The sequence below is a fragment of the Glycine soja genome, chromosome 4 (assembly GCF_004193775.1).
Source record: "Glycine soja cultivar W05 chromosome 4, ASM419377v2, whole genome shotgun sequence".
Lineage (NCBI taxonomy): Eukaryota > Viridiplantae > Streptophyta > Magnoliopsida > Fabales > Fabaceae > Glycine > Glycine soja.
The window spans coordinates 860,852-887,717 of record NC_041005.1 but is presented as its reverse complement, the minus strand read 5'-3'; the positions used below and the strand labels follow the sequence as shown (position 1 = coordinate 887,717).

Below are 26,866 nucleotides of genomic sequence, written 5' to 3'. Positions count from 1 at the left end.
ACAAGTTCGTGCATGCTATCCTTTGATTGCAGCAGACAATCTTTAACTGTGCTACAAATATCCAAGCCTCACAGACCCATCTAATAGTTCATCAATCTGTTTGCTGCTGCATTCTTGTGCCAATGCTTGTTGGGAGATTCTCAATTGAAGCAACTCATCAGTGCTTTCTTGCAAATCCTGCAAGTCATTGAGTCTGTGACTTATTGAAGATGACAACGAAGAAGTGGTGGCTTCAGTATCCTTCAACCTGTGCAAATGCTCCTCAACTTGTGATACAGTGGGGCGTGGTGCAGTGGGCATGCTGTTACTGCGATTGTGCAGAGAGCTTTTCATGTTTGTTTCTACAAGTGCCATTTTCTCTTCTCAGAAATAAAGGTGGCTAGAAATGAAAACACAATTTGTTCTGAACACCAGGTTTTAGTAGTTGATAACGGCTCAATATATAGCAAATGAATAGAGGAGACAAGAAGAATATTTTTGTTTTCAAATGTCACCAAGTTGGAATGCAACTACATTATCTTAATTCTGGTCTTACCATCCTAGTGCTGCCACAGCATTGTTTAATCAGTGCTTTCCACTAACCAAGCTTCCCAACTCATTTATCAATTTTTAACTTGGGAATCACATGAATGAGATCTGCCAAAGATGGGGATGCCTTCGCTATGTCTCCTCCATCTTTTCAGGTACAATAAATGAAATCTCAAATTGTGAACTCCAAGAGGGCAGGTGATTGATTGGATTGAACGTTGAAAGTGGATCTTGTGTCTACAGGTGGAAAAGCAGCTCTATTTATAAATTCCATTAAACAGAACATTTTTAATTGTATATGGCTTGAGAATTGGGAAGCGGGTGAGGGTATACCTTCATCTTTAGACATCAAAGATTATTCATATCTTGATGGCGATGTGTACGCAATAACGCAATGTTCCCAGGTCATATCAAGTAATTATTTTATGTTTGAGTAAGTAAATGCATGTATTATGCTCTATCCTGTATTAGAGAGAAATAAGTTATGAAAAGTGGTGCAATTGGAAGCATTGCCAGAACATCTGTGGAACGATATTCTTCTTGTCTCCCTTGTGATATAATAATAGCATGCTCACTATGAAGAGGAAGCTTACATCGAAATAAATAGGATAGAATATATTGCATACTCATAAAAGGAAAAGATTAAAAAAAAACTTCTTGTCTCCCATAATTTGTTTGCTATATATTGTGTAGATGCCAACCCCAAAAACTCAAAACTCGAGAGTTCAGAATACACAACACAAAATTTGAGTGTTAACACCCTCCTATCCTATCCTTTATTTTTCTGAAAAGAGAATATGGCAGTTGCTGAAACAAGCACAAAGAGCTCTCAGCACAATCGATGCAACAGCTTGCCCTCCGCACCTAACCCTCTCATATCACAATGTGAGGAGCATCTGCAAAGATTGCAGGACTCTGAAGCCATTTCTTCAATATCATTTCACTAAGCCTCAAACTTGACGAATTGTTGGATTTGCATGACTGCACTTATAAGTTGCTTCAAGTGCCAATGAAACAACAAGCCTTGGCACGAGAATGCAGTCACAAATGCGTTGATGACATTCTAGAGGGGTCTTTGAGGCTCTTAGATATTTGCAGTACAGCTAAAGAGTGTCTATTGATATTAAAGGAAAGCATACACGAACTTCACTCTGTCATCCGAAAAAGGAAAGGTGATAAAACTATCTATTTTCACAATTGAGGGTGGAAAATACTTGGCTTCAAGGAACAAGTTGAAGAAGAAAATTAGAAAGGCCTTGAGAAATTTGAAAGCCATGAAAAGTGAGTTTCACAATTTTTCCATGCTTAGCATCTTAACAGAAGCAGAAGAGGTCACATTGAGGTCATTAGAATCTTTGTTGTTGTTTATCTGTGACCCCAAGGGACAACCAAAGCAGAGCAGATGGTCAGCAATCTCAAAGCTGATGCATCCTAAAAGTATGGTTTATGACTCTCAAGAATCACGCACAAATGAATTTGACAAGGTGGATGCAGCTTTGTACTCTTTGATAACTGCTAAATAATTGTATTTTGATAGTAGAAAATTAGTCAAATATTGGCCTGAAATTAATTATTTAGCAGTTATTTGTGATTAAAAGTTAGAAAATTAATTAAATTGAATTTTTGGGTGCAGATATAAAAATTGGAGGTGTAACAAGCAAAAAGGGCAGAAAAATTGAAGAAAAGAATAAAATTTGAAGAAGGCTCAACCCAATACGCGCGCTCAGCGCGCGTTACGGGCTAAGCGGGCCAGGAAGTACACGCGCTAAGCGCAGGGTGTCGCGCTAAGCGCGCCTACGAAGGCCCAAAACCCACTTCAGCAGCTATAAATAGAGAGTCAGTCCAAGGGACAGAAACCACAACAGAACCCCCTCTCCTAGGGGTTTCATTTACTCCCTTTCTTTCACCCCTCCTCTCATTGTAAAGCCCTCATGACCATGAGTGGCTAATCCCCTAGCTAGGGCCTGGCATGCCTAAAAAGCCAATGATGTATGGAGCATTTCAAGAGTTATTAATAAAAAGAAAAATTTCCTCCAGATTCTTTATTTACCGTTCTTTCTTTTTACATCTTGTATCTCTGAACTTACTTTCTGTTAGGGTTTAGTCCACTCGGGAGAGGGTAAAGCCTAATTAGGGGTAAGGAATGAATACTTGAATCTGTTTTAAGGGTTAGGCCACTCGGGAGAGGGTAACGCTTAAGAGAACACTAAAAGGAGGAAATTATCGGGTTATCTTTTAGAGGGTTTTTCCTTCCAGTTTCTTTTATCTGCTTTTCTTTCTTGCTTATTCTGCATCTCGGACTTTGTTTTCTGTTAGTCTTTAGGCCACTCAGGAGAGGGTAAAGCCTAATTAGGGATAAGGAAGGAATGCGTGAATCGGTTTTAAGGGTTAGGCCACTCGGGAGAGGGTAACGCTTAATAGAACAATAAAAGAAAGAAATTATTGGGTTAGCATGACTTAATGCCCCAATGCACATGCTTTAGCAAACATCTAGAATGTAATCCTAATGCATCTTAGTTATTGAGTCTTCGCAAAGGGCATTTGGAAGATAGGTAATTAAGGTAGGCTTGTCATCCTGAGGCATCAGGGGCAAGTAGATAGATAGATGTGGGGCAGAATTAGTTCACTGGTATTGATAACAGACAAATCCTGAATCCATATATCTAGGTTGATTAGACTTGTTAGGTTTTAGCAATTTTATTATATAGATTTTATTTTTCCTTTATTTGAATTTCGTAGAAGTAGTTATCTTTATCATATTGCAATTTAAATATTTTATCTTCTATCTTGATCTTTCAATCTTTTATCTTTTCTTTTATCTTCTAATTTTATCTTTAAATATCTTATCTTTTCTTTACTTTATCTTCTACCTTTCTTTATCTTTTATTTTAAATTCTTATCTCTTGCTTTTAAATTGGGTTTGCATTAATATAAGTACAAACAAAGTCCCTGTGGATTCGACACTCGAACTTCCGAGAACTTTACTACTTGTGACGATTTGGTACGCTTGCCAATAAGTTAACACTCTTTCCTCAGTCACAAGCTTTCATCTATTGAGTACCTTCTAAGCCATATTGAAAATTTGGAGATGTGCATTCAGGATCTACAAATAGGAGTTGAGCACCTCACAAGAAAACTAATTAGGAACAGAATTTCCCTTCTCAACATATTCAACCACTAATCATAGAACACCTCTATGATTTTTGTGAACTCAATTTTGACCCCATGAGTATTGTCTCCCAATTGTACATAAATGTAAATAATTTTTTGTTCTATCTGCAGAACAATTACTTACGGATTCAATTATAGTTATTTCATCTTCACTCTTTTTCCTTATTCTTGAGTATACTCCAAATCTCATCTTTCTGTTTCCCTTTATTCTTTCAAATATCCACCTCTGAAATAAGTTAAAGGAAATAAAAAGGTTAAACAAACATTTTTTCATTTCAAAACTATACTAACCATTTGATCAGCCTTCTTCATCTATACAAGAAGGAAAATGAAGTGAATAGTCAAAGATGACAGGGAGTAAAGTTTCCTCATGATTAGAAAACTGAAAATTATTACTAAAGAAAAGAGAAGAAACTGCAAATCAAGAATTGAGCCCACATGTGATTCAAAGTCAATTTGAACTCGTATCATAGCTGTCAAGCTTATGAATGTCATTAGGTTGATGATTAAATCAAAATTTAAATGCCTGCGCTGCACGTGTTGGGAAAAAAGATAAAGAAAAAGAAGATGTCTGTGTTCCTGTTATGTGGACAAACTAATTACTATCTTATCTTAACATACAGTTTATTAATAATTTTTCTTCAATGTGAAAGACAGATGAGATGTGAAAATAAATAACACATTATATAATTCAATTACAACTAATATAATCCCATTTTTTTCTCACTTCAAGGAGATTATGCTAACGCATAAGTTTCATTCAAATATGACCATCTATCATTATGTATGACTAAAAATATAAACCTCAAAGACTTCACGTGTAAATTAGTAACAGCCAGAATTAAGAGAAATAAAATTCTTACGCTAGATTGTGTAGCTCAAACTTTTCCTGTTTTTTTTTTTTTATATAATGACCGCGCTGAGGTTTGAATCTATCACCTCATGTATTTCGGTTTTCTTTTTTGGTACAGCAGTAGTAATGAACTTGTGACTTCATAAACTATCAAAATTCCTCACTACTAACTTACATGCATATTTAAGATGAATATATGGTATAACCAACAGCAGTTTTATATATATATATATATATATGAGTAAAAGTTATATGGGAATGAGTGATGCGAAGCGATTCTTGTTCCTCCAAGGGAGGCACTGCAATCGTTGTTTTATCATTAATACCACAGTCCACGCGTGCAGCTGAGTTAAATTTAAGGTTAAAACACGTTTTAGGTAAGGCATTTGCATTGAAAATGTCATAATCATGCAAGTGAGAGAGCAAGTTGAGACAAAATACCGAGTTGGATAGTTTCCTTGGGAGAGACACTGTTCTTACATTTTTAAAATTATGTCTAGATCCAAATCTCGATTAGTTAGCTTCAATTGATGTTTTTTTAAGAAGAGATTCGTTTTGTCTCCAACAGCCATAATATATATTGACAAGATGCCATTGGAAGGCAGATCCATAGACTCAATTCTTCATTCAAAACCAAGTCTTCTTCTCTTCTCTTCCGTTCTCTTGAGGAAAAATGGCATCCTCTCCTTTGAACCCAAAATACAGTTCCCACGGTCGCTCAAATAGCTTGCCCTCTAGACCACACCCTCTCATTCTCAAATGCAATGAACACTTGGAAAGCTTAAGGGCTTCCAAAGCAACCTCCTCTTCCTCAACACTTCTTAGACATAAGGTAGAAGGCTTGCAAGATCTGATTGAGTGTGTTGGAAAATTGATTCAGCTTCCCCTCACTCAAGATGTCCTTCTCCACGAGCGTCAAGAGAATTGGGTAAATGAGCTTTTGGATGGATCCTTAAGGCTCTTAGACGTGTGTACTGCAGCCAAAGATGCTTTACTACACACAAAAGAATGCACACGTGAACTTCAATCAACCATAAGAAGGAAGAAAGGTGGTGAAGTGGAGCTGACAGCAGAAGTCAAGAAATTCTTGACATCTAGGAAGGTAGTGAAAAAGGCCATCTCCAAAGCCTTGGCAAATTTGAACAGCACTTCAAAGAGTTCCAACATCTCATCTAATACAAACAAAGATCACCGAACAGTGGCTTTGATTAGCTTATTACAAGACATGGAAGTGGCTACACTATCAACATTTCAGACACTGCTGCAATTTATCTCAGGGTCAACACAATCAAAGTCAAACAGCTGGCTTTCGATTTCCAAGCTAATTCAGCCCAAGAGAGTCGGTTGCTCGCTAGTGGCAGATGAAAGTGAATTTGCCCAAGTGGATGCAGCATTGCAGTCCTTTGTATTTACCAAGACTTGCAAATTTGAAGACATAAACAATCTGCAAAACCAGTTGGAGAAAATGGAGTCGTGCATTCAAGACTTTGAAGAAGGACTTGAGTTTCTATTTAGGCGTCTGATTAAAATCAGAGTTTCCCTTCTTAATGTCTTCAACCACTAGTCGAACCTAGCTGGGACTGAATTTTTGTAGATCGATATAGATACACTTGTACATGCAAATTATAAATGTATATGTCTACCAATAATGAATTGAAAAATCTTTCTCAATTATTGTTGTCATATCCTCTTGAGCAGATTCATTATTTCCTGACTTGAAGACAAATTCCATGGTGACAACATTCAATTAGCACATATCCACCATAAAATTTCTAAAACATTTTAAATTCATCAAGTATACATGTACTTCCATTGTATTGCCTTCAAATTTATTTGTATGTGATTCTTGAGAATCACAAGCTACTGTTTAAAGATGCATCAGCTTTGAAATTGTTGATCATCTGCTCTTCTTTGATTGTCCCTGAGTCAAATAAACAACAACAAAGATTCAACAAGTTCAGAGTGATTGCTTCTGCTTCTTTTAAGATGCTAAATGTGGAACATTATTATTTCCTTTCTGAGGAAGAAACTATGAACTCATTTCTCATTCCTTTCAAATTTTCTGAAGCCTTTATCATTGCCTTCTTTATCTTCTTCCTAGATACCGAGTTTTTTTCATCCTCAGCTGTGAGTTCAGTGCTAGCACTCCTTGTTCTTATAATAACTAAGTATACTGTGCATCTTTTCCAATGCAGTACATTGGGCTGCTGTTGGAAAATGAGAAAGTCCCAAGTCGGTTGAAAATGTGAGAAATAAAGAAAATGCACTTTAGTGGTTAAAATACATGTAAGTCATTGGTTAACGCCTAAACAGTTAAAGTTTATTATACCTCGTCACTTAGGAGCAAAGAGCCAGCGGGGGATCCACTGATAATTATGGAATTTGCCAATTCGGAGACATAAGGATTCTCACCTTTATATGACAAACACTAAATGAAGACTAACCGATTCTGATTCAGATCACAAAATTGTTAATATAATAACCCAATGTGGTCAAGGATCTAGAGTTAACTTTCATCCTCCTCATAGATGTGGTTTCTACTCTCTTGACACCACTAAAATCTCGCTTGGTGGATAACCCTGTTCAATGAGATCCCTTACCGCCCATGAGTAGCTGTAACCGGATAAAATTGCTTACAGTTTAGGCCTGTGTAGTAATCCTCTAAGTGGGTGTCAGTTAACAGCCTCGACATGCCATTGGCTGCCTGGCCAATAGAATTGGGGGTGTCTCATTGTTCTACCACTTCTGTCAACTGAAAAAAACAATGTCTTATACACAGGAACACTCCAGCTCAAGACTCATTTTTTTCTTTAGCTCACCCTTCCAAATATAATGCAGCACATGTGAACGTATTATCATACTTATTAGTTTTATTTGTTTATAAAAATGAAGTCAGATTAAAGCCTTCTGATAATGTTGCAAGGTAGCGTGATGAGATACATTTTTGGATAAAATTACTGATGTTGCGTTGGCTTGTCCTCTAATATGAAAGACATTAAGCACGTTGTTTTCTGCACTTGCAGCGTATAAAATTCGAACCAATTACTCTTTAATGTGAGAACAATTAAATATAATGTCGACCATTTGATTCAAATCAACTGGAATGACTCGATCCCATGTGAGCTAGCTAAAGTTTGATGCTAAGTGATTCTCATTCTCCAAAGTCCAACCCCTCCTCCATTAACCATTATACTCCAGCATGTATTACAAAATAGAAGTAACGTAGATATTAAAGTTACTCAGCCATTTTTTTGTTTCTTTTTCTTTGGGGGGCAAGAGTGCGAATTTTTTTCATATTCGACATTAGGGGGTCATTCCAGATTCAAAACAGAGGGAATATAAATTACTATTTTCTTTAGGAAAGAGAAAAAAAATGGAGAATTGAGAATGTGAAGAGTTAGAAATATGGCATATGATATGATCAAAAAAGTATATACACTTGTCTTTAATCACATTTATGTACAAGTATGAGAAGGGTTAGAAACATAGTTCGGTTGACTAGTGGCTCAAAATGTTGAGTCACTCTGGTTCTAATTAGTTGTCTTGAGAGGCGTTCGACTCCAACTTCAATATCTTGGATGCACAACTCTAAATTTTGAACATGGCTTTGGAAATTCTCAGTAGATGAAGGCTTTGAACCGATGAGAAGCTTCAGCACTTTGTCAACCATTTTGAATTTATTAGTGTCTGACACTTCAGAATCACATGATATTCGCTTTGGCTGCACCAGCTTGGATATTACCGACCACCTGCTCTGCTTTAACTGACCTTTGGGGCCAATAATAAAAATCAACAAAGACTCGAATGAGCTCATAGTGACCATTTCTGCTTCTTTTAAGAAGCTAAGCATGGAAGAAGTCTCCTCGTCTTTGTTTGAGGAAGAAACTGTGAACTTATTTTGTATTGCCTTCAAGTCTCTCAAGGCCTTCGCAATTGCCCTTTTCATCTTCTTCCTACATGCCAGGTATTTGCCACCCTCAGTTGTGAATCCAGTTTCAGCATCTCTCTTCCTGCGAATAACTGACCCAAGTTCGTGCATGCTATCCTTTGATTGCAGCAGGCAATCTTTAATTGTACTACAAATATCCAAGAGCCTCAGAGACCTATCTAATAGTTCATCAATCTGTTTGCTTCTGCATTCTTGTGCCAACCCTTGTTGGGAGATTGTCAATTGGAGCAACTTATCAGCACTTTCTTGCAGATCCTGCAAGTCATTGAGTCTGTGACTTATTGAAGATGATGATGATGACAATGAAGTGGTGGCTTCAGGATCCTTCTTCAATCTGTGCAAATGCACCTCAACTTGTGATAAAATGGGGTGTGGTGCATTGGGCAAGCTGTTGCTGCGACTGTGCAGAGAGCTTTTTATGCTTGTTTCTACCGGTGCCATTTTCTTCTCTTTTCAGAAAATGAAGGTGGCTACTGGCTAGAAATGAAAAAAGAATTTGTTCTGAAGTGCGGGTCTTCGTAATTGATATCTGCTCAATATATATAGCAAATGAATAGAGGAAACAAGAAGAATATTTTTGTTTTCAAATGTCACCAACTGAGAATGCAACTACATTATCATAATTCTGGTCTTACCATCCTAGTGCTGTCACAGCATTGTTTGCTCGATTCATTTTTCAATTTTTAGGTTGGGAATCACATGAATATGATATCTTGCATTGAGATACCTTTGCTATGTCTCCTCCATTATTTCAGGTCCAAGATATAAAAACTCACATTGTGAATTCCAAGAGGGCAGGTGATTGGATTGAACGTTGGGAGTGGATCTGGTGTCTGCAGGAGGAAAAACAGCTCTATTAATAAATAGCATTAAACATAACATGTTTAATTGTATATGGCTTGAGAATGGGGACGCGGGGTGGGAGTATATATGCAGCTTTAGAAATCAAAGATTGTTCATATCTGGATGGCAATGTGTATCAGTGATTCAGTGTATGCAGTGTTCCCAGATCATGTCAAGTAATTTGTTAAAATGCATGTATTATACTTTATACAACTAGAGAGAATTAAGTACTGGTCTTTTTATATGTTGCATAACTTTGTACCCTGTTTTATATTATTTTATGAATCATATGCACATGAAATCAATTTCCTTTTTTATGAGTAAATTACATATACATTCTCGGTTTAAAGAAATTACACATCCTTTTTCCTCCGTTTTTAAACATTACTTTAACCCTCCTCTTAGTATTAACCTCCACTTAAACTTAAAAGGACTAAAAATCCCTTGTCTTTTTTGTGTGAGAAACCCTCCTTCAAACCTGAATGTGTGGTAAACCTATGATTTCTTCGTGATGCGCTCTCCCTCTTTCACCAGATTAATCTACTCATTTCATCTGAGGAACACCAACAATAATTTTCTCCCTCCTTCGAATGTTGTCTCAAATTATTTGGTATCATGTTGTTTTTGTGACATGAGTGATTTTTGCCCCATGTTTTTTCAGGGTCTGTGAAAAAATCCCAATTTATTATCATTCCCTTGGAGAAAAGTCCAATTTCAAAGCTTTTCAAAATGAAATTCAAGCTTTGACTATCAGGCACTGTAACAATATAAAAAGCTTTGTGAATTTTGCTCACATTCACGCTTCTCATTTTTGGTTTATAAGTTCTTGGAAGGGGTGGGAGGACAGTATAAGGTTTAATGAACAATCAAGGTTCTTTTTTTTTTCTAGGTTTTGAAAACAAAAGGAAGATAGTGTAATTTCTCCAAATCTCAAGAGGTTTGTGTAATTTTTATTTTATTTTTATATAATTGATGTAAGAAAAAATAATTACAATACTTAAATTACCATACACTTGTTTTGTATTAGATAAAAAATAATTACAATACTTGGTACTTCGTAGGTATAATCCAACACAACAAAAGAAGAGACACTTGACTTACCATGCACTGTAAAGGGGAAATTCGTTAAGGAAGGTATATGCAGTACCACATGGAAAGGCGAGGATGCAAGTTCACCCCCAAGAAATAAACAAGCTAAACATACTACTCATTAAAGATTAATGATGTAACATCTATTTTTTTTCATAAAATAAATTAAAAATAATTTTATTTAAAAATAAATAAAATTTAAAAAATAATGAGATTTTTGTAATTAAATAAATAAGAAAAAATAATTTTATTAATTAAAATAATAATTTTAAGGTAAATAAAATAAATATATGTTCTCAAAAAATAAAAAGAAGATTTTATTTATTTATTTCATAGGGAGTAAAATAAAGTTTCTTTTAATAAAATAAAAAATAAAATAATAATAGGCTGAAAGTATCCTAGCGAGATATTCTCATTCCCTCTCAAATTCGTTTTTCCTCCCCCCTCTTCCAAAACTATTTATTTTTTTTCCGCATATACTCAAACATATCATAATAAAACTATGATCTCAGACTCGCTAACCGTTGGATCATTGTGAAATTTGAATACTAGGTTAGGAACTCATTTTCGCACATCCCCACCCTTGGGATTTGCGAAAAATGCATGTGATGAGAGAAATGTCTCTCGCACGGAAATAGTGAAATGGAGGCTCAAATCTCTTCTCTTTCTCTCTAACGTTTGGAAACCCTAGCAGAGCAATAAGAGGAAATGCTTGAGAAATCTTAGGAAACCCTTAAAGATTCCGTTATTGTTGTCGGACTATACATGTGAGCCTGCTTAGAGGTAAGAGATGAATTTATCACAATTAGGGTTAGAATGAACATGTGTATGGATCCTTAGAGGATTAAATTAGGATTTATTTTGGGATGCTTATCATGCTGTAATTCTTCATGTATAATTATAATTATGAGATAACATATTGCTTTGAGATTATAACATTGTTGTTGAGATTGAGTATAAGTGCAAAGTTGAACATGAGTTAATTCCTGAGATATATGTGTATTGAGATATTGTATGTACTGAGTTGTAAGTTATGAACTGTGCAATCACACAATTGTAAGATCCTTTAAGGACGACGAGTTTTTGCGCGATGAGTATTGTGATGGGATCCACTATGAGAACCCGACGAGTTGAATCACTTCGAGGCGCGGCGAGTTAAAATGATTTTGAAAACAATTAAGTAGTTGTGTGTATTGCATAGTTCATAGGTAAACTCTATGTTTGTGTCATGTATATATTAATACTATGTGATGTGTACATGATTCATGATATGTAATAACATACTTCTTTGGAATTATACCATTGCGATTGAGATTGAGTATATGTGATAAATTGAGTATGTATTGAATTGTAATATACATGTGTATTGAGATGTTGTGTGCAATGAGTTGTGAGCTATGAACCATACAATCACACGATTGTAAGACCATTTAAGGATGACGAGTTAATGCGCAACGAGTATTGTGATGGCAACCACTGTGGGAACCCGACGAGTTTAATCACAGGTGCGACGAGATAAAATTATTTTGAGAACAATTGAGGAGTCATGTGTTTTGTACAGTTAATAGATAAAGTCTGCGTGCTAAAATGTTTTCTGGGTTTGACCTAAATCAGGAGGGAGAAGCTTTGATGGACTCTTCAGAGTCTAGTGTTCGAGTGGTCGACAAGTGTATCAATTCACACAAGTAGTATAAAATGGTAAGATCGAGTATCGTATCCTCAGGAAATTTATTTCACCTTGACTATGTATATTCAGTATGCAAACACTTATACGGATTGAAAACAAGGCAAATAGTGAGTTTTGTACTAGAAAATCTATTTGAACATAAACAAAATATCTAAAGCTATAAAAAGTGAAAACTATCAAGTTAAGAACGTTGGGGCGTTCTACTAAATTTCTCTTATTGTATAAAATGTGTTTTCCTCTATTTAACGTTATCCTAGTGTTCTTATTCTGAGAAACTACTCAAACCATGATTCCTCACATGAATGAGCCTAACTCTCTTTAGACTTCTTCCTTGATCCCTCAATAAACTTGTTCTAAAAGAGTTGCATTAAGCCTACAACATAATATGAACTAGATCAGTGCACTCCATTCCTAGACATACAAATTTCTAGCTTGTTCTACCAAGTTTTAAGGTTTTAAAGCATTTTCCAATACTAAAAAGTCTAACTACACATACAAATGGGTGATCAAGCCACAAGCATGTACAATAAGTATAGATAGAAGCAATGAACACAGAAAAATAACATTAAATAGATAGTGAGAATGTTACATCAAGATTTTTCAGTAGAACTCCCCAACAAAGAAGCTTAGCCTTCCATTACAAGCAAAAACTCAAAACTACAAGAAAGAAACTGTTTTTGGTGAAAGAAATTGGAAGAAGATGATGGACGATGTCTCCCCCAACCTCTAAACCCTAAGTCTCTCTATTTTCCTGAGCTAAGCACCTCTGTTGCTCCAAACTCGTCTCTCTACTGCTTCTTGTTTTTTTTCCACCAACTTCAATGTTTTAAAGGCTCTTGGACCTTTCAGCTTCCGAAGGCTCGCTTAGCGAGCATGTCTCGCTAAGTGAGAGTTAGTGAATTTTTGCTAAGTGAGAGTGGGCGCGCTGAGAGCGAGAAGAGACAACGTCCTCGCTGGGCGAGCACATCTCTAGCTTATCCTTTTCTAGGGTTTCCCAATCCGCTAAGCGAGCTGGATGTCTCGCTAAGCAGATGTCTCTCGCTAAGCGGATCTACCTCACTAAGCGAGTCATCAGCTGCTTGAACCTTCTCTTCTTTGGCCTGAAACTGAGTTTGGTTCAACATTAATTCACAAAAATGGAATTTCTACTCTATAAAATCACACAATAAGAAAAAATATATACAATTCCTACAAAAAGAACCATAAATTGGAGGTAAAGTTCTATTTCCTTGCAAATATTCAATATCAAACTAACTCATGAATAACAACTAACATCTAGACCTTAGGGGTAAATACACTTGGTTTGAGTGTTGCTTTAAGCTTGTGTCGATCCCACATGGTTAGAACATTCTCGCAAAACAGCGTTACCCTGACTGGTCTTCCTATGATTTTACCTAGTGAGAGTAGCCTGACTTACTAGTGTGTGGTCTGTCTTGTCATGTACTCCTAAGCGCTCGATGAGATTTTTCACTAACATGGTATCACATTGCATATAAGATTGAGTCTTAGTGTATCTATTGCATAACGTCTGTATAATGATATTTGTGACTTGTTACGTGATAGTGTGTAATGAATTGTGTGAGTGTGAGACGTTGTGTTGTGCTTGAGATGTATTGTTTTGAACACATGATTAATGTAAAGGTGTAGAACGTGATTTTGTAAATAAATCCTTGGGACAAATGATGTTATGGAATGAGTAGTAAAATGATGTGAATTGTGCTAAGTTGAACATGTTATACTTATATTATGTGTGTGTCTGTGTGCTTTCATTTATATTCACTTCCTGTGTGTTGCTTGTGTTTGAATCTTGTAATGATCTGAAACCTTGTGTTCGTGGGAGCAGGTGGTTAGGTGGATGACTTTAAAGAACTTCGTGCTAGAAGACGCTGAGACATAATGCTCTGATAGGATGTGACATTGAGGCATGAGTTTTTATTACAATTCCATGATGTTATTTTACTTTATTTTATTTCACTGCTTAACTTGAGTTTTTTTGTAAATTTTGACGGTCTTGTTCTAAGTCATATATGTTTTTAATAAATTTTATTTGATAATAGTAAAGTGAATGTGATTCTTTTATCCATGTGAATTTGTGTACGTGATTTAAATAAAATTAATTTAATTAAATTCCATATATATATATATATATATATATATATATGTATGTATGTATGTATGTATGTACGTTAGAGTAGAAGGTGTCACAAATGACGAAATAATAAAATTATAAAATTTTGAAAATGTGACTCAAATATAATATATATTTTTAAAAAATACAAATTTATGTTCATAATAAAGGTAGGGTTTATTTGATGATGAAATAGAAAAAATAATATAAATTTAATATGTTTGTGATTTGATTTGGTTCTATTTTCAGTTACGGAGATGGGAGCCTAAAAACTGAATGGACTTGGACAACTTTTTGAAAACGTATTCCTTGCCAATAAGTCTTTTTTTTTTACAGAACTTGCAAATAAGTCATGAACTCTGAAAGAAAGCAGATGTGTAATATATGAACAATATATTGAGTGGCATGTTTATCAAATCATGAACATAACAAGTACATTAGTATCTACAATTGTACCCACGACAATAATATCTATGCCATTACAAAAATTTGATCCCTCTAGTTTAGATTCTTCAACTAGTGATTAAGGATATTGAGAAGTGCAACTCTGATTTTAATCAAACGCCTAAACAGGGACTCAAGTCCTTCTTCAAGATCTGGTATGCAAGTCCCCAAGTTCTCTAGCTTCTTTAGCAAATCACTGATATCATCATTTGACTTGGTTGACATGTTAAAGGCAAATAACTGAAATGCAGCATCCACTTTTGCAAACTCATTCTCATCTGCTCCTTGTGCGTAGCCTACCCTTTTGTTGTGCATCAGCTTTGAAACCAAAGCCCAGCTGCTAATTCGTTTTGCTTGTGTTGACCCAGAAAAGAAATTCAGCAATGACTCAAACGTGGAAAAAGTGATCACTTCAGCTTCTTTTAACAAGTTTACCAATGCCATGGTTTGGTAGTCTTTGTAATTAGTGATGGCAAGGTTTCCTTTATTTGCATTACCCTTCAGATTCTCCAGGGCTTTGAATATGGCCTTTCGCACCACCTTCCTTGAGGTCAAGAATTTCTTAACCTCTAGTGTGAGTTCCACTTCACCTCCTCTTCTTCTTCTTATAGTTGATTGAAGCTCACGGGTGCACTCCTTGGTGTGAAGTAAGGCATCTTTGGTTGCCGTACATGCATCAAGGAGCCTTAGAGATCCATCCAAGAGATCATCCACCCATTTCTCTTGGCATTCCTGAACAAGTGCTTGTTGAGTTAAGGGTAGTTGAACCAACTTTTCAATGCACCCATGCAAATCTAGAAGGTTAGTAAGATTTTGCCTTAGCAATGAAGAAGAGATGGTATCATAGGCCCCTAGTCTAGATAAGCGTTCATTGCATTGTAGGATGAGAGGGTGTGGCTTAGAGGGCAAGCTATTAGAACGAGCATGGTTATGGAATTTGTGGTTCAATGAAGAGGCTGCCATTTTAATTTCCTCAATTAGACAAGAGGAGGGAGTTGCTGTTGAATAATTTGCAATTGAATGAGGAACTTGGTATCCTTCCTTGGCTATTGATCAATATATATGGCAATGGAGACACGAGGATTCTCATCTTAAACTAATACAAGTAATTGCTAACCGATCTAGATTGATCTAAATATTATCAGAGATATGTTAATGCAATGTCCCCCCAGCCTAATCTTTACAACTCACACCCCCTTTGTTTTATTGGTTTCTCCCACACCATTATAATCCCACACTTGGATTTTGGTCCATATTTCTTTTTGGTATACTGTTTCTTCATCATAAGTTGCACGAGGGACATTGACATTGTTTTGGCCGTTGCTACAGATATACAATAATATTTTTGTCTTTTGTGAATAATTATTTTATCCATGTAAACATTTGCACGTGTAGACTAGTTCAATTCGTAAAACGAAAGCTCCATACCTCTTGGTCTTGAATTCGTACTAATAAATATACAATCATTTATAATTCTACCACTTTCGGGTGTGCCGGTGATTGACTTGAAAGTTTCATTGCTTTTTGGCTTCATTATCATGCATTTCATGAAAAAGGAAGCCTCTATATCAGCAGATATGTTATGAAATTAATTCAAGTTCCTCGTCTTCTGTTTACTGTGACGAGTATGACAGTTGAACACCACCCCCCACATATTTTTTTAGCTACATTGTCAGTTTAACTCAAAATATATTTTTTTAAATATTTTCACTCCTCTTAAAACAAAACAAAAAAAATATAAGTTGTCTACATAAATTAGGGTTGTGAAAAATGAAAGTGATGGATTTTATGAACAAGATAGGCCGGATCCTGATTTAGATAAAGTGTTGCTACTGAAATATATTTTTAGTGGTGACGGTGTTAGTGTATTATAGACCTTGCTTTGCTGTCCGTATAAAATAGAAAGATATCATAAGGAAATTGCAAATTGATATTTGATTTGCTTTGTCCTCATAATAATAGGAAGACAGCCATCACATCGTTCATTGAATTAAACTTGTGATATTTGAGCCCACGAATGATAATTGAGGGCAGTTGATCAATCACCTAGCCACCAACCAAAGCCCAAGGGGCAAAAGGCAACGTGAGATCAGCCATGATGTGGTTCCAAAACTCAAGTGATTGATTGATATAGCATGACACACAACTAATATGCTAAGAACCGCCGAGATTTGAATTAGATCATAACACTTGTATTCAGATGAGAACATATAACTAAGACTATTATCAAATTAAACTTTTGAGAAAATAGTTTATGCATTAAAGAGATAAGACTCATCCAATAAAAAATTATCATGTATAATAAACTTATTAACTTTCACATAAACTACTCTAAACCTTTATTTTAGAATAGACATTAAAGCACCAAACATTCAGGCTTCTTCCCTCATTTCTGTTATTCTCTTATTTTGCAGCTGGACTTGGAATAAGACCAAATAGAGAAGTGATATGGCAGATATACATTACAGATACTCGGGACAAGGAAGGATAAAAGTAAGAACTGGAATTTGAATCTCTAATATATAAGAAGTGCTAAAAAAACAGTTATATTAATGTACAAGTAACTAGCACTCGTGACTACATCGCTGTGTGATGGGATTAAGTGAATTTAATTGTTACAGATATTGAGAAGGGAAAGTTTGGTTCTAATGATTTGCCTTTGAAGATGGTCAATTCCTGCCTCTAAAACCTGAATGCATAACTCCAAATTTTCCGAAGATCTTTCCAATTGCCTTCACATTCTTCCTTGATGACACATACTTACTACCCTCAATGATGGGTAGAAGATATAAAGTTGGTTGAGTGGTTAAGAAAAAAGGAGAGGAGAAAAAGATCACACTTTAATTCCTTTTTCTAACAAAAACTAACAATTAACATTTGTCGATAAAAAAAAACTCAATGATCAATTTCTCCAAATCATTTGAGTCTTTGACTTATTGATGATGATGGAATGAAGGCTTCAAAAGCCTTTAATATGTGAAAATACTCCTCATATTTTGACATGAAAGGGTGAGGTGCAGAGGGCACACTATTCGAGAGATAGTGCGGAGAGGTTTTCATGTTTGTAGTCACAAGAGTATGGAGCTCCTTGTTAGAAAGACTTTCATCGTGCTGCTACTATATGTTCCATATTATAGACAAGAGGAATATATTCCCCTCCAAGTTGGCGAAGAATAACATTATGATTGAGTTCTTAGGAATGAACGCCTTGGCGATGTTTGTGAAATGCTTCCCTAACACCATTCTTCCCAAACCCCCTGAAACTTGAAGCTTGTTCCCAAACCCCCTGGAACCAATGACAAATACTTCGAGAAGATTATAGCGGGCGCTGAACCAATAGCATTTTTTTATTTTTGGCTTAGGTTACCTCAAGTATAAACTCTGCAACTGCATGCTCTCCTCTTCTACTGCAATTTTACTGGTGTGCATTCAGTAATTTTTCAACAACTCCTATGGTCCAATGAACATTCTGACTGGAAACATTTACCTATTATGATTTAGGATAATTTTTTTTAGGGTGCCGATGGATGAAGTAACACGGCAGTTTTGAAGAAACCACAAGATCCTAGCCCTTGAAGGTAGTTTCTTTTATGACGAGTAATCCATAGATCCTAGCCTTTAGTAACAAGCAACATTTAGTTCTATGATAACTTTAACGATCTGGTTCAATTGTCAATTGACACCCATATGTTTGAAGAAAGTTCGTTATGTAAAGTTGGTGCTTAGATAGTCCGTCAGCATCAAACTAAACTTGGCAGCAAAAGAAGCTCGTTTCAGCCACTAAAACTTATCTTTAAACTTCTTACGCACAGTTCATAAAGGTTGACAACTTGGGTAGTTTTTCAAGTTTATCGACAAACAAAAATCGTTATTTGATATATCCATGGCCATTATACAAAATAGTATTCATCACGTGAAATTTTTTTATATATATATATATATATATATATATATATATATATATCACCATGACCTCTCTTCCCTGAATATTTTCTCAAAAAGAATAGTGATTGGAGTTGTGTTTGCAACTCCGGTACACACCTATTTTCCGTCAAATATCTGAGATGAAAAAGCTATACAGAGCAGCTTCAGTGTTGTCTCGGAACATAGAGTTTTAAATGGGTTACCAGACATGCAGTTAAAAGATCCAAATCTTTCTGTGAAGGCTAAAATTTACTTCCCAGAATAACATGCTAGCAAAATGCACAAAACAATAAAATATGAAAGCCTTGTGCCAAATATATTACCAAGAAGGATGTAAAAGGAAATAAACCATGAATTTAGCAACTGTCGAACTGATGCAATCTAGCATGAGGTACGTCTCAAACAGAAAAAACAAAATTTCACTTCAGAGGTGCATCAATACTACATAAATTATAACCAGTACATCTAGGTGTTTGTAGCTCTAGTGTAAATCTGCTGACTTGCATGGGCAGACACCATCCTGATTGAACCTCTAGCCATCAATTCCCTAATAGCCTTCCTTGCAAGTGATCCATTAATCTGTAAGGTGCATGAAAAATTATGAGAATCTTTTCTCCATAATGCTCATAAATTGAATCATCCATAAAATTTCAATGAAGAGATAATGAAAGCAGAAAATATTACTTTTATTACAAGTCAATGGTTCATCTAATTTTGCACATGTACAAGTATGGTCATTGAAATGTAAGACATTATTGCAACTGTGATTGACTAATTGTTAAGAATTAAAACAATCCTAGACCCCACAGAATTACAAAATGTTGTCAGTGTAGAACAATGGTGCATAATTACAGAATCATGGTGCTGAAAATGGACAAAAAAAAGAGAAGTAACTTTCAGCCACTGCCAGCAAATTTCAAATGAGGTAATCACAGACATTGTCTTGAACACAAGGTCAGCCTAACTAAATAAGACTACCTTAAAATTACTGATGCAACGGTAGCCTCATTACACAACTTACTATTAGGCAATAGCCATATGCCAAGAAGACTGTCAAATAGTTAAAATAAAACAACTTTCCAGGATTATTCCCCAAAAGGCAGCAATAGGGCAAGCACAAACACATGAACAATAAGTGCAACTAACAATAAATCCTAGGTTTAAAGCATGTAATCCAATTCAGAATCTCAGATGACACAAAATATACAAAGTTTCAAATATGCAACAATTGAAGTTAGATCCCAGCCAATCAGTCTAGATAATCTCAATTAAGAACATAAAAATACCAAACATATGCTCTAGACAATTACGAGCAGCCTAGGAATGCAGATCTCATAGAAGACTAACAATTAAGGAACAGTTATAACTGATGCCTCGCCCACGTTAAAGCTCTTGTAATTCCCAATTTAATTTTAACAATAACAAAAAACATGACATGCATGAAAATTCCACAAACACAAACGCTCTCATCAATACAAATAATCCTTTAACATAAAAAAAAAAAGAAGAAAGAGAAGAGTGGTAATAGAAGATACCCTCAAACGGTCAGAGAGAATGGAAGGAGTAATGAGCTTGTATTTGGGTGCCTCAGAGAGGAGCTTGTCATAGGTACCCTGATCGAAGAGCACCATGTTATTCACCTTTTCCTTTTGCTTACCCTTGCTCCACTTCTGTTACAACACAAATCCAACCTTGACATCAAATACCCATCCATCACACATATCTAGCATTACCCAACTGGCAAAAAGATAATAAATTGGAATAAAAATTAGAACTTGAACTAGAAACAAGAACCTTCTTCTTCTGCTTGCCACCGCCAGACTTGGCAGGCTTGGATGAAGGTGGGGGAGCCTTGTCCTTCTTTGGAGCCTGCAATTGCCATCAAATCAAATCAGAAACGCGGAAATTAGAGCATTCTAACAGAAACAGAATTGATGAAAATTGCACAGAAACTTACCATGAAATCCGATCGCAGATGGCGGGAGCCTTCAGATTAGGGACGGCAGCAGAGGGAGGCAATCACTATCACAAACCTATCTAGGGTTTTTGACAGTGTGAGGAATAAAAAGGCCAAACGATTCGCTTAAAACTACGTCGTTTAGCATATCTATAGTTTGGATCTCATTTTAATAGAAAGGGCTTTCTTGCCCAATGGGTTTTTTGTTAGATAAAGATTCAGTTCCGATTTCACATTGCTGTACAAAGACTTTTACGGCCCATTCTTCACCCTTCGAATTTTATGGGCCTAATATATCAATCATTTCAAATAATACATCATCTTTTCCTTTAAATTAAGGAGCACTTGAAAAGAGTTTATGAAAAAAAAAATTGAAAAAATTATTATATTTTAGATATTTTGAATCTCACTTCAATAAAACATTTGATAAATTTTACTTAAATAATTCATTATAATTAATTCTAATAAGTTATCTGAAAAAATTTATAACATAATTCTCATTTAATAAGAATTTATTGAATAAATGTTAAATACACTAACACTAGTTGGGTCTTACAAGCATATCTTCTACTTAAATATAGGCCTATTTCAATAAAAAAAAAAATAGTTATTTTTGTCAATAAATCTATAAATATTTATTCCTAAAAAATGAAAATTTAATTTTTCAAAAGTGTAAAAATATGATAAATTCATCTTTCTTCTATTACTATTAATAAAACAATCTATCTAACACAATAAAAAAAAATTATAACAAAATTAATTTTTAACATAATTATCTTTGATTTTGATTGTCTCATCGGAATTATTTCACAATAAACACATTTGGAGAGTGCAATACAAGGAATAGAGTAGAAACTGACTGTTTAACTTATATATCTGTTGGACAATTTCACTTAAAATCAATTGGTTTTAAAATGAAATTTAACACCTCGAAAAAAAAGAAATCAGAAAAAGTGATTAAAATTTATGATCGTGCCCAAATTGTGTGAAACGATTCTACTGCATGTATGAAACGATTCTACTGCATGTAAAGGCTTTTTTACCATGAGTCACTCTCATTTAACTTCTAAGCTTATGTTATTGGAGTATTTCAGTTTTTAGTTAAAAAAATTATTTGATTATTTGATAAATAATTTTTTTTAATAATTTGTAACATTTTTTGAAAAATTAGTTTCTAGGTTTTTATATTTTTATCTTTAATATTTATCTAATTTCTTGTTTATTATTTTTAAATTAATCATAATTTTATTATTTTTTATCATTTTATGTTTTTTAATTATTTTAACGGTTAATTTTATTAAATACTTATAATTTAATAAATTAATTTTTTAACTTTTAACTTTTAATTATCACTGACTTTTTAACTAATTGTATCGGATTTACTCTAAGTATAAAGGTAGAAGACAAAATTTGCCGCAACTTGCCTGGTTTGGTTATTACTGTTGTTACTTTAGCATGAAGGGGTGTACACTATCCCTAATCAAAAAGTTATAAGGAGAAACATATGAAACTAGCCATTAGCCAATTAACATTGCAGAGGAAAGTTATCTAGAAATAGCTAACTTTATCCCTTTAATAATATTCATTGCTATCATCTTTCTCACGATATTCTGTAAGCTTTCCCGTAGTTAGAAGTTAGGTACTTAGCTAAATTGTTTAGTGTTTTGTGTGCAATAACACGTGGCACGAGAGATTGTTATCCTCATATAGTAGTATTATAGTTGCACTTAAAAAAGCACAGTTCAAGAGGATGAAGTCGATGGAGATATCTTGATTTTAAACGGTCAAAATGCTACAGCTACTTTATTGTACGCACGTTACAGCACTGCATGATTTACCACGGTATTAATCAAATCCGATTGCTACATCACAAAATATTTAAGTCTATATTTTAAATCAGATTATTAGTGCCAATATTGATGGATTATAATTCATAGTATATAACTTATTTCATGGTTCAAAAACTATTGTGAACCTACGATGATGGCTACTAAAACAGAGGAAGTTACATATATATCTTTAGTGGACCCTTTAATCCAAATATGTCTAGTGCTCCTTGTCGTTTAAGTAATAATCTATGTGAAGGACCTGAAGTTCAATGATATCGAATAATCTGGATTATTCTGGAACCATATTCATGAGAAAACTCAAAAAAAAATAAAAATGGAAAACATAATGTCACATTGGTTTTCTATTATGTCGAAATTAGTAGTACAAGTTTTCCGAAAGGTTTGTTTGTGTTTTTATTTTCTTTTTTAAAAAATTGGTAAGAGTATTTTTTAAAAAAAAAAACGTTTTCAAAAGTAATATCTATTTTAGTTTTTAAAATTAAAAAAAATCAAAACATCTCTAAATTATTTTAATTTTTTACTTTTAGTTTTTTACTATTCATGTTCTTCTTTAAAGTCTCGCATCTTCTTCGTCTATTTTTATTCTCTAAAATCTAATTTTTATAAAATAACTTTTTTTAACGGAATTACAAAATAAAATTTAGTTGAAATTAACACAATGAAATGAAAATGTGAGGAAAATATTTATGTGAAGAATGTTAATCTAATACGCCAACTAGGCACGTGTCATCTGAAGGGCATCTTCCTCCATTATTGGCGGGTCCAGTTGAGAAGAAATGGGGAGCGTGAGAAAGTGGAAGTGAAGGCTTTAGAGTGTTGAGGGAAATTAAGAAAGACAAAGCAAAAGTGCATGGCTTTTTCTTAATGACTAAGAAATGGATCACAAATCTTTTAGACCGGTATTAATACTGTCAACCAGCTTACCATAACCACTTTTATTATGACTTCTTAATCAGAAGTGCTATATGGTACAAGAAATTTTTGTACCAAATTGTTACCAATCAACGTGCATGGAATTGTATTTTTCGTCCAACGCCAATTTGTATCATTTGACAATTTTGTTTCATAATATAATTTTATGATGTTTTACATAATTTAATTATGTATACTAAACCAAATAATTTTTTACTGTTATATATATATATATATATATATATATATATATATATATATATATATATATATATATATAAAGTTATGTTGTATGTTATGTAGTATATAGTTAGAGGAAATATATGATTGATTTAGTATTAAAAAAAATGTCATAAATTAAAATTTCTCTCGGTAATAAACTAACTAACATATGACATTTGTCTGTAAAAAAGTAATATAAAGTCAGATATATGTTTTAAAGTATTAGTTTATAGTGATTAAGTAGATGTCTTTTGCCTAAAAAAAGTAAATGTCTTTAAATATAGGTCATACACATATTTTTGTTTTTTTTTATTTATGTTCAATTTTTCTTTTGATAATATTCTATCTTATCCACTGTCCAATTCTTATTTAACGGATTTGTTATGAAGTTAATTAATCAGTTAATTTCGACCAATTATTGTACTGTGAATATGATATTTCATTGTATTCTTTCCAAAAATATAATAATTTGTCAAGTTATGTCATATCATTTTTCAATCAATCCATTATAATTTTTTAATTTTATTTTCAAAAGTGCATCTTTCCCTTTACTTCTAAAGCCAAATCCACTGTGACACCTTATTGTCTCGTAAACATTTCTTAAGACACTTTTTCAGGACTTATTTTTGACTGCATTAACCACAATTCAAAGGAGGGAAATAGCATGAAAGTCTTCCTTTTTGGACTAAATCCCCATTCATCTTGGCTTAATCAAGACTAGTACTTGGTATTATATGCCACTAATCCAGTTTAATGCACAGAGGAAAAGCAGAAAATGGAATACCGCACGAGAAGAAGAAAAAAGTAAAAGGAACAGATTCGGGTGTGTTTTCTTTTTTTTAATTTAAATTATTGTACGCACTTAAAATTGGATTGGTGGAATCTATAAATTAAAGGAAGAGCACCAAATCTTGAAAAAGAAACAAACAGAGGCGTTCCGTTCTGAAATTCCGAAAGCAGATGCACTATAGCATTTTTAGTACCTGCTCCACTCTGTTTCCATGCTTCCAATCCTAAAAATCGTTACTTTCTCTATTAAGTGTGAGATGCATGCTCCTGACAAATTCCCAGTCCCTTTTGAGCGAGTGAGACCCATCTAATAATCAAACTTCATTAACCAAAATGGACTGCTCCATCAACTTCCACAAGCTCCAAACAAAGAAAACCACGAAACCTCGGAAACATCATCCACAGCTCCGAAAGATCGCAAACATGTTGCGTTACGCGGAGTTGTGCGTTGTTCTGGTCTTGGTTTCGAGGCTCTCCATCAACCTACCCTACACAACCGAGTGTTTCCGCAACTTCATGGGTAGCCCTCGCTTCGTTTTTCTCCTGGGAAACGTCATCATCATAACGCTCTTCGCACAATCTGGCCACTTTTCATCTTCAGCCAAACGTGCCCCAGAACCTGCAGATCTCTATCTCGAGTTCCTCCAAAACACCACCATCCATCAGAAACTTCAAGTCCACGTCAGCAAACCAAAGCCAAGTGCGAGAGTATTGGAGAGTGTTATAATAAAGGGCACCAAAACTGCAGAGACTGGTTTGGAGGTGAAGAAGGATTATAGAAGGTCTAAATCGGATATTGTTGTGAAGCGCGTGGAGAGTGAGAAGGTGCCTCCACGCGTGTTGCAGAGGTGTGAGACTGAGAAAGTTCTTGTTAATAATAACTCGTACCCTGAAGATGGCATGAGCAACGACGACTTTCGTCGCAAGGTTGAGGCTTTCATTGCTCGCCAACAGAGGCTACGAACTACAGAACTCTGTAATTAATTAATAGGAGTATAGGACTATGAGTATTGGTAAAAAAAATATAAAAAAACTCAAATGTCTGTATATTATTGCTTCTACTATTGGGGTCAAAAGTGAAAAAACTATACACATGCAGTGCTATTGCTTCGGTTTAATCAATAAACAAACAAAATATGTGATGTATGTACTGTATAGATTAAATGAAAGTGAGTAAAATAATGTTTTGATTGATCCTATAATATATTGCATTTATTTAACGTTTTTTTCTCTTCTAAATTTATTATAGTTTAATTTTGTGTTTGTCAATTCAGTTGACATGTTAGTTTTGGTAATTTGATTCTCAAAAGCACTTGCGTATGCAAAGGGTATTTTTTGCAGCTAAGTAAATTCCCTATTTCTAAGCAGAAGATGCCATTTTCTTGTTTTGGACAGAGAGAGACAGCTGTATGCATTTTAATGTTTGAGAAGGGGTGAATTTTCTGCTGAAATTCGTATCGTATGCCATCAAAGTACTTGCTTATCCGATGACTATTTTTTTCTTAAATATGTTTTAGGTAATGATAAAATAGTAATTTTGTTTAGGGTTTTTAATAAAGTTTTTCTTTAGGTTGAGTTCTTAATAAAATAAATTTTTTGTTTTAATTCTTTTAATATATATATATTTTTTATTTTTATCCCTAAAATTTATAGATAATTTACACATAAGCTATTTTTAATTTATGAAATAATTCGTTCATTTTTTTTTCTTTTTCTTCTATAAGTACTTTTACAAAAGTTTATCTAAGCATCAGATGCTGATTTATAGTGGCGAAATAACTATCCTTTTACATAGACAAGGGCAAAATGAGGGTCCCTAACAAGAAAGCATTCCTGCTACCAACTACAATAGTATTGGCGTCCCATTTGGAAAACTTAAAAAGCATATTCATCATTGCCACAATGCAAAAGCCATACTAGGGGAGATCATTTAATTTGTAACTGGCACAAACTCATAATGCCACCATATATTGTCTGCCACTGGCTATAGACTTTTCATTTTTCTTTCTTTTGGCTTTTGGTCTTTGCCTTGTGTTTTTGGCTTTTAATTATTCAAATAATAACAAGTGTGGCAAGTAGGAGCCACGTCATGCATGTATGCTTTGTTTTCGTCTTCCGTGGGTCAAATATCACTTCTCAGTCCTTCATCCACGGTTGCTTTGAAATTAGGTAAAAATAAATTATATTAATACAACAATTCATATAATAATTTATACAACAAAAACATTTTTGTGTGTTTATCTTTTACCTGCATATTATTTATTATTTTATACAACAATTCTCTTTCTCCTATTCTTATCTATCTTATTTCTCACACATTTTTTTCCTTCTAACCAAACACATCGCTTGTATTGATTTAGTGCAGTGATAAAATGATTTTAAATTAATGTGATTTTAAAAATTAATTATGATATTAAAATTAATTTTGAAACAGCATAATCTTTGTCTAGATAAAAGGTAAAAGAAAAGGGATCTTTTAAGAAAATATAGTTCAGATACTTTCAAATAAATTAATTCTCT

General features: G+C 34.2%; 5 protein-coding genes and 1 long non-coding RNA gene across 6 annotated transcripts; 3 read left to right on the top strand and 3 right to left on the bottom strand.

Moving 5' to 3' along the window:
- Positions 1 to 1,130: 1,130 nt before the first annotated feature.
- On the top strand, positions 1,131 to 2,197 carry LOC114408458. Its single transcript, XR_003665897.1, has 2 exons — positions 1,131 to 2,012; positions 2,162 to 2,197. It is a non-coding gene; the product is annotated as an uncharacterized LOC114408458 (long non-coding RNA).
- Positions 2,198 to 5,138: 2,941 nt separating this feature from the next.
- Positions 5,139 to 6,227, top strand: LOC114408457. Its single transcript, XM_028371504.1, has one exon. It carries the CDS (start codon positions 5,226 to 5,228, stop codon positions 6,114 to 6,116), a length of 891 nt encoding a protein of 296 aa, XP_028227305.1. The 5' UTR covers positions 5,139 to 5,225; the 3' UTR covers positions 6,117 to 6,227.
- Positions 6,228 to 7,997: 1,770 nt separating this feature from the next.
- LOC114408274 lies at positions 7,998 to 8,942 on the bottom strand. Its single transcript, XM_028371314.1, has one exon. The coding sequence runs from the start codon at positions 8,940 to 8,942 to the stop codon at positions 7,998 to 8,000; it is 945 nt and encodes a 314-aa protein (XP_028227115.1).
- Positions 8,943 to 14,709: 5,767 nt separating this feature from the next.
- LOC114408048 lies at positions 14,710 to 15,707 on the bottom strand. Its single transcript, XM_028371173.1, has one exon. It carries the CDS (start codon positions 15,653 to 15,655, stop codon positions 14,765 to 14,767), a length of 891 nt encoding a protein of 296 aa, XP_028226974.1. The 5' UTR covers positions 15,656 to 15,707; the 3' UTR covers positions 14,710 to 14,764.
- A 3,199-nt stretch (positions 15,708 to 18,906) lies between these two features.
- Positions 18,907 to 20,724, bottom strand: LOC114408456 (40S ribosomal protein S25). Its single transcript, XM_028371502.1, has 4 exons — positions 20,574 to 20,724; positions 20,411 to 20,485; positions 20,152 to 20,286; positions 18,907 to 19,195 (listed from the first exon to the last, which is right to left on the bottom strand). Exons 1-4 carry the CDS (start codon positions 20,574 to 20,576, stop codon positions 19,082 to 19,084), a joined length of 327 nt encoding a protein of 108 aa, XP_028227303.1. The 5' UTR covers positions 20,577 to 20,724; the 3' UTR covers positions 18,907 to 19,081.
- Positions 20,725 to 24,427: 3,703 nt separating this feature from the next.
- LOC114408455 lies at positions 24,428 to 25,548 on the top strand. Its single transcript, XM_028371501.1, has one exon. It carries the CDS (start codon positions 24,680 to 24,682, stop codon positions 25,328 to 25,330), a length of 651 nt encoding a protein of 216 aa, XP_028227302.1. The 5' UTR covers positions 24,428 to 24,679; the 3' UTR covers positions 25,331 to 25,548.
- Positions 25,549 to 26,866: the final 1,318 nt, after the last annotated feature.

Bases quoted from the DNA above. Each gene is read 5' to 3' on its own strand.
- LOC114408457 (XM_028371504.1), top strand. From the start codon at position 5,226: ATGGCATCCTCTCCTTTGAACCCAAAATACAGTTCCCACGGTCGCTCA.
- LOC114408274 (XM_028371314.1), bottom strand. From the start codon at position 8,942: ATGGCACCGGTAGAAACAAGCATAAAAAGCTCTCTGCACAGTCGCAGC.
- LOC114408048 (XM_028371173.1), bottom strand. From the start codon at position 15,655: ATGGCAGCCTCTTCATTGAACCACAAATTCCATAACCATGCTCGTTCT.
- LOC114408456 (XM_028371502.1), bottom strand. The intron at 20,287-20,410 runs GTTCTTGTTTCT...GTGTTGTAACAG, and splicing joins GTGGCAAGCAGAAGAAGAAG to AAGTGGAGCAAGGGTAAGCA. The intron at 19,196-20,151 runs GTATCTTCTATT...TGCACCTTACAG, and splicing joins TTCTCTCTGACCGTTTGAGG to ATTAATGGATCACTTGCAAG.
- LOC114408455 (XM_028371501.1), top strand. From the start codon at position 24,680: ATGGACTGCTCCATCAACTTCCACAAGCTCCAAACAAAGAAAACCACG.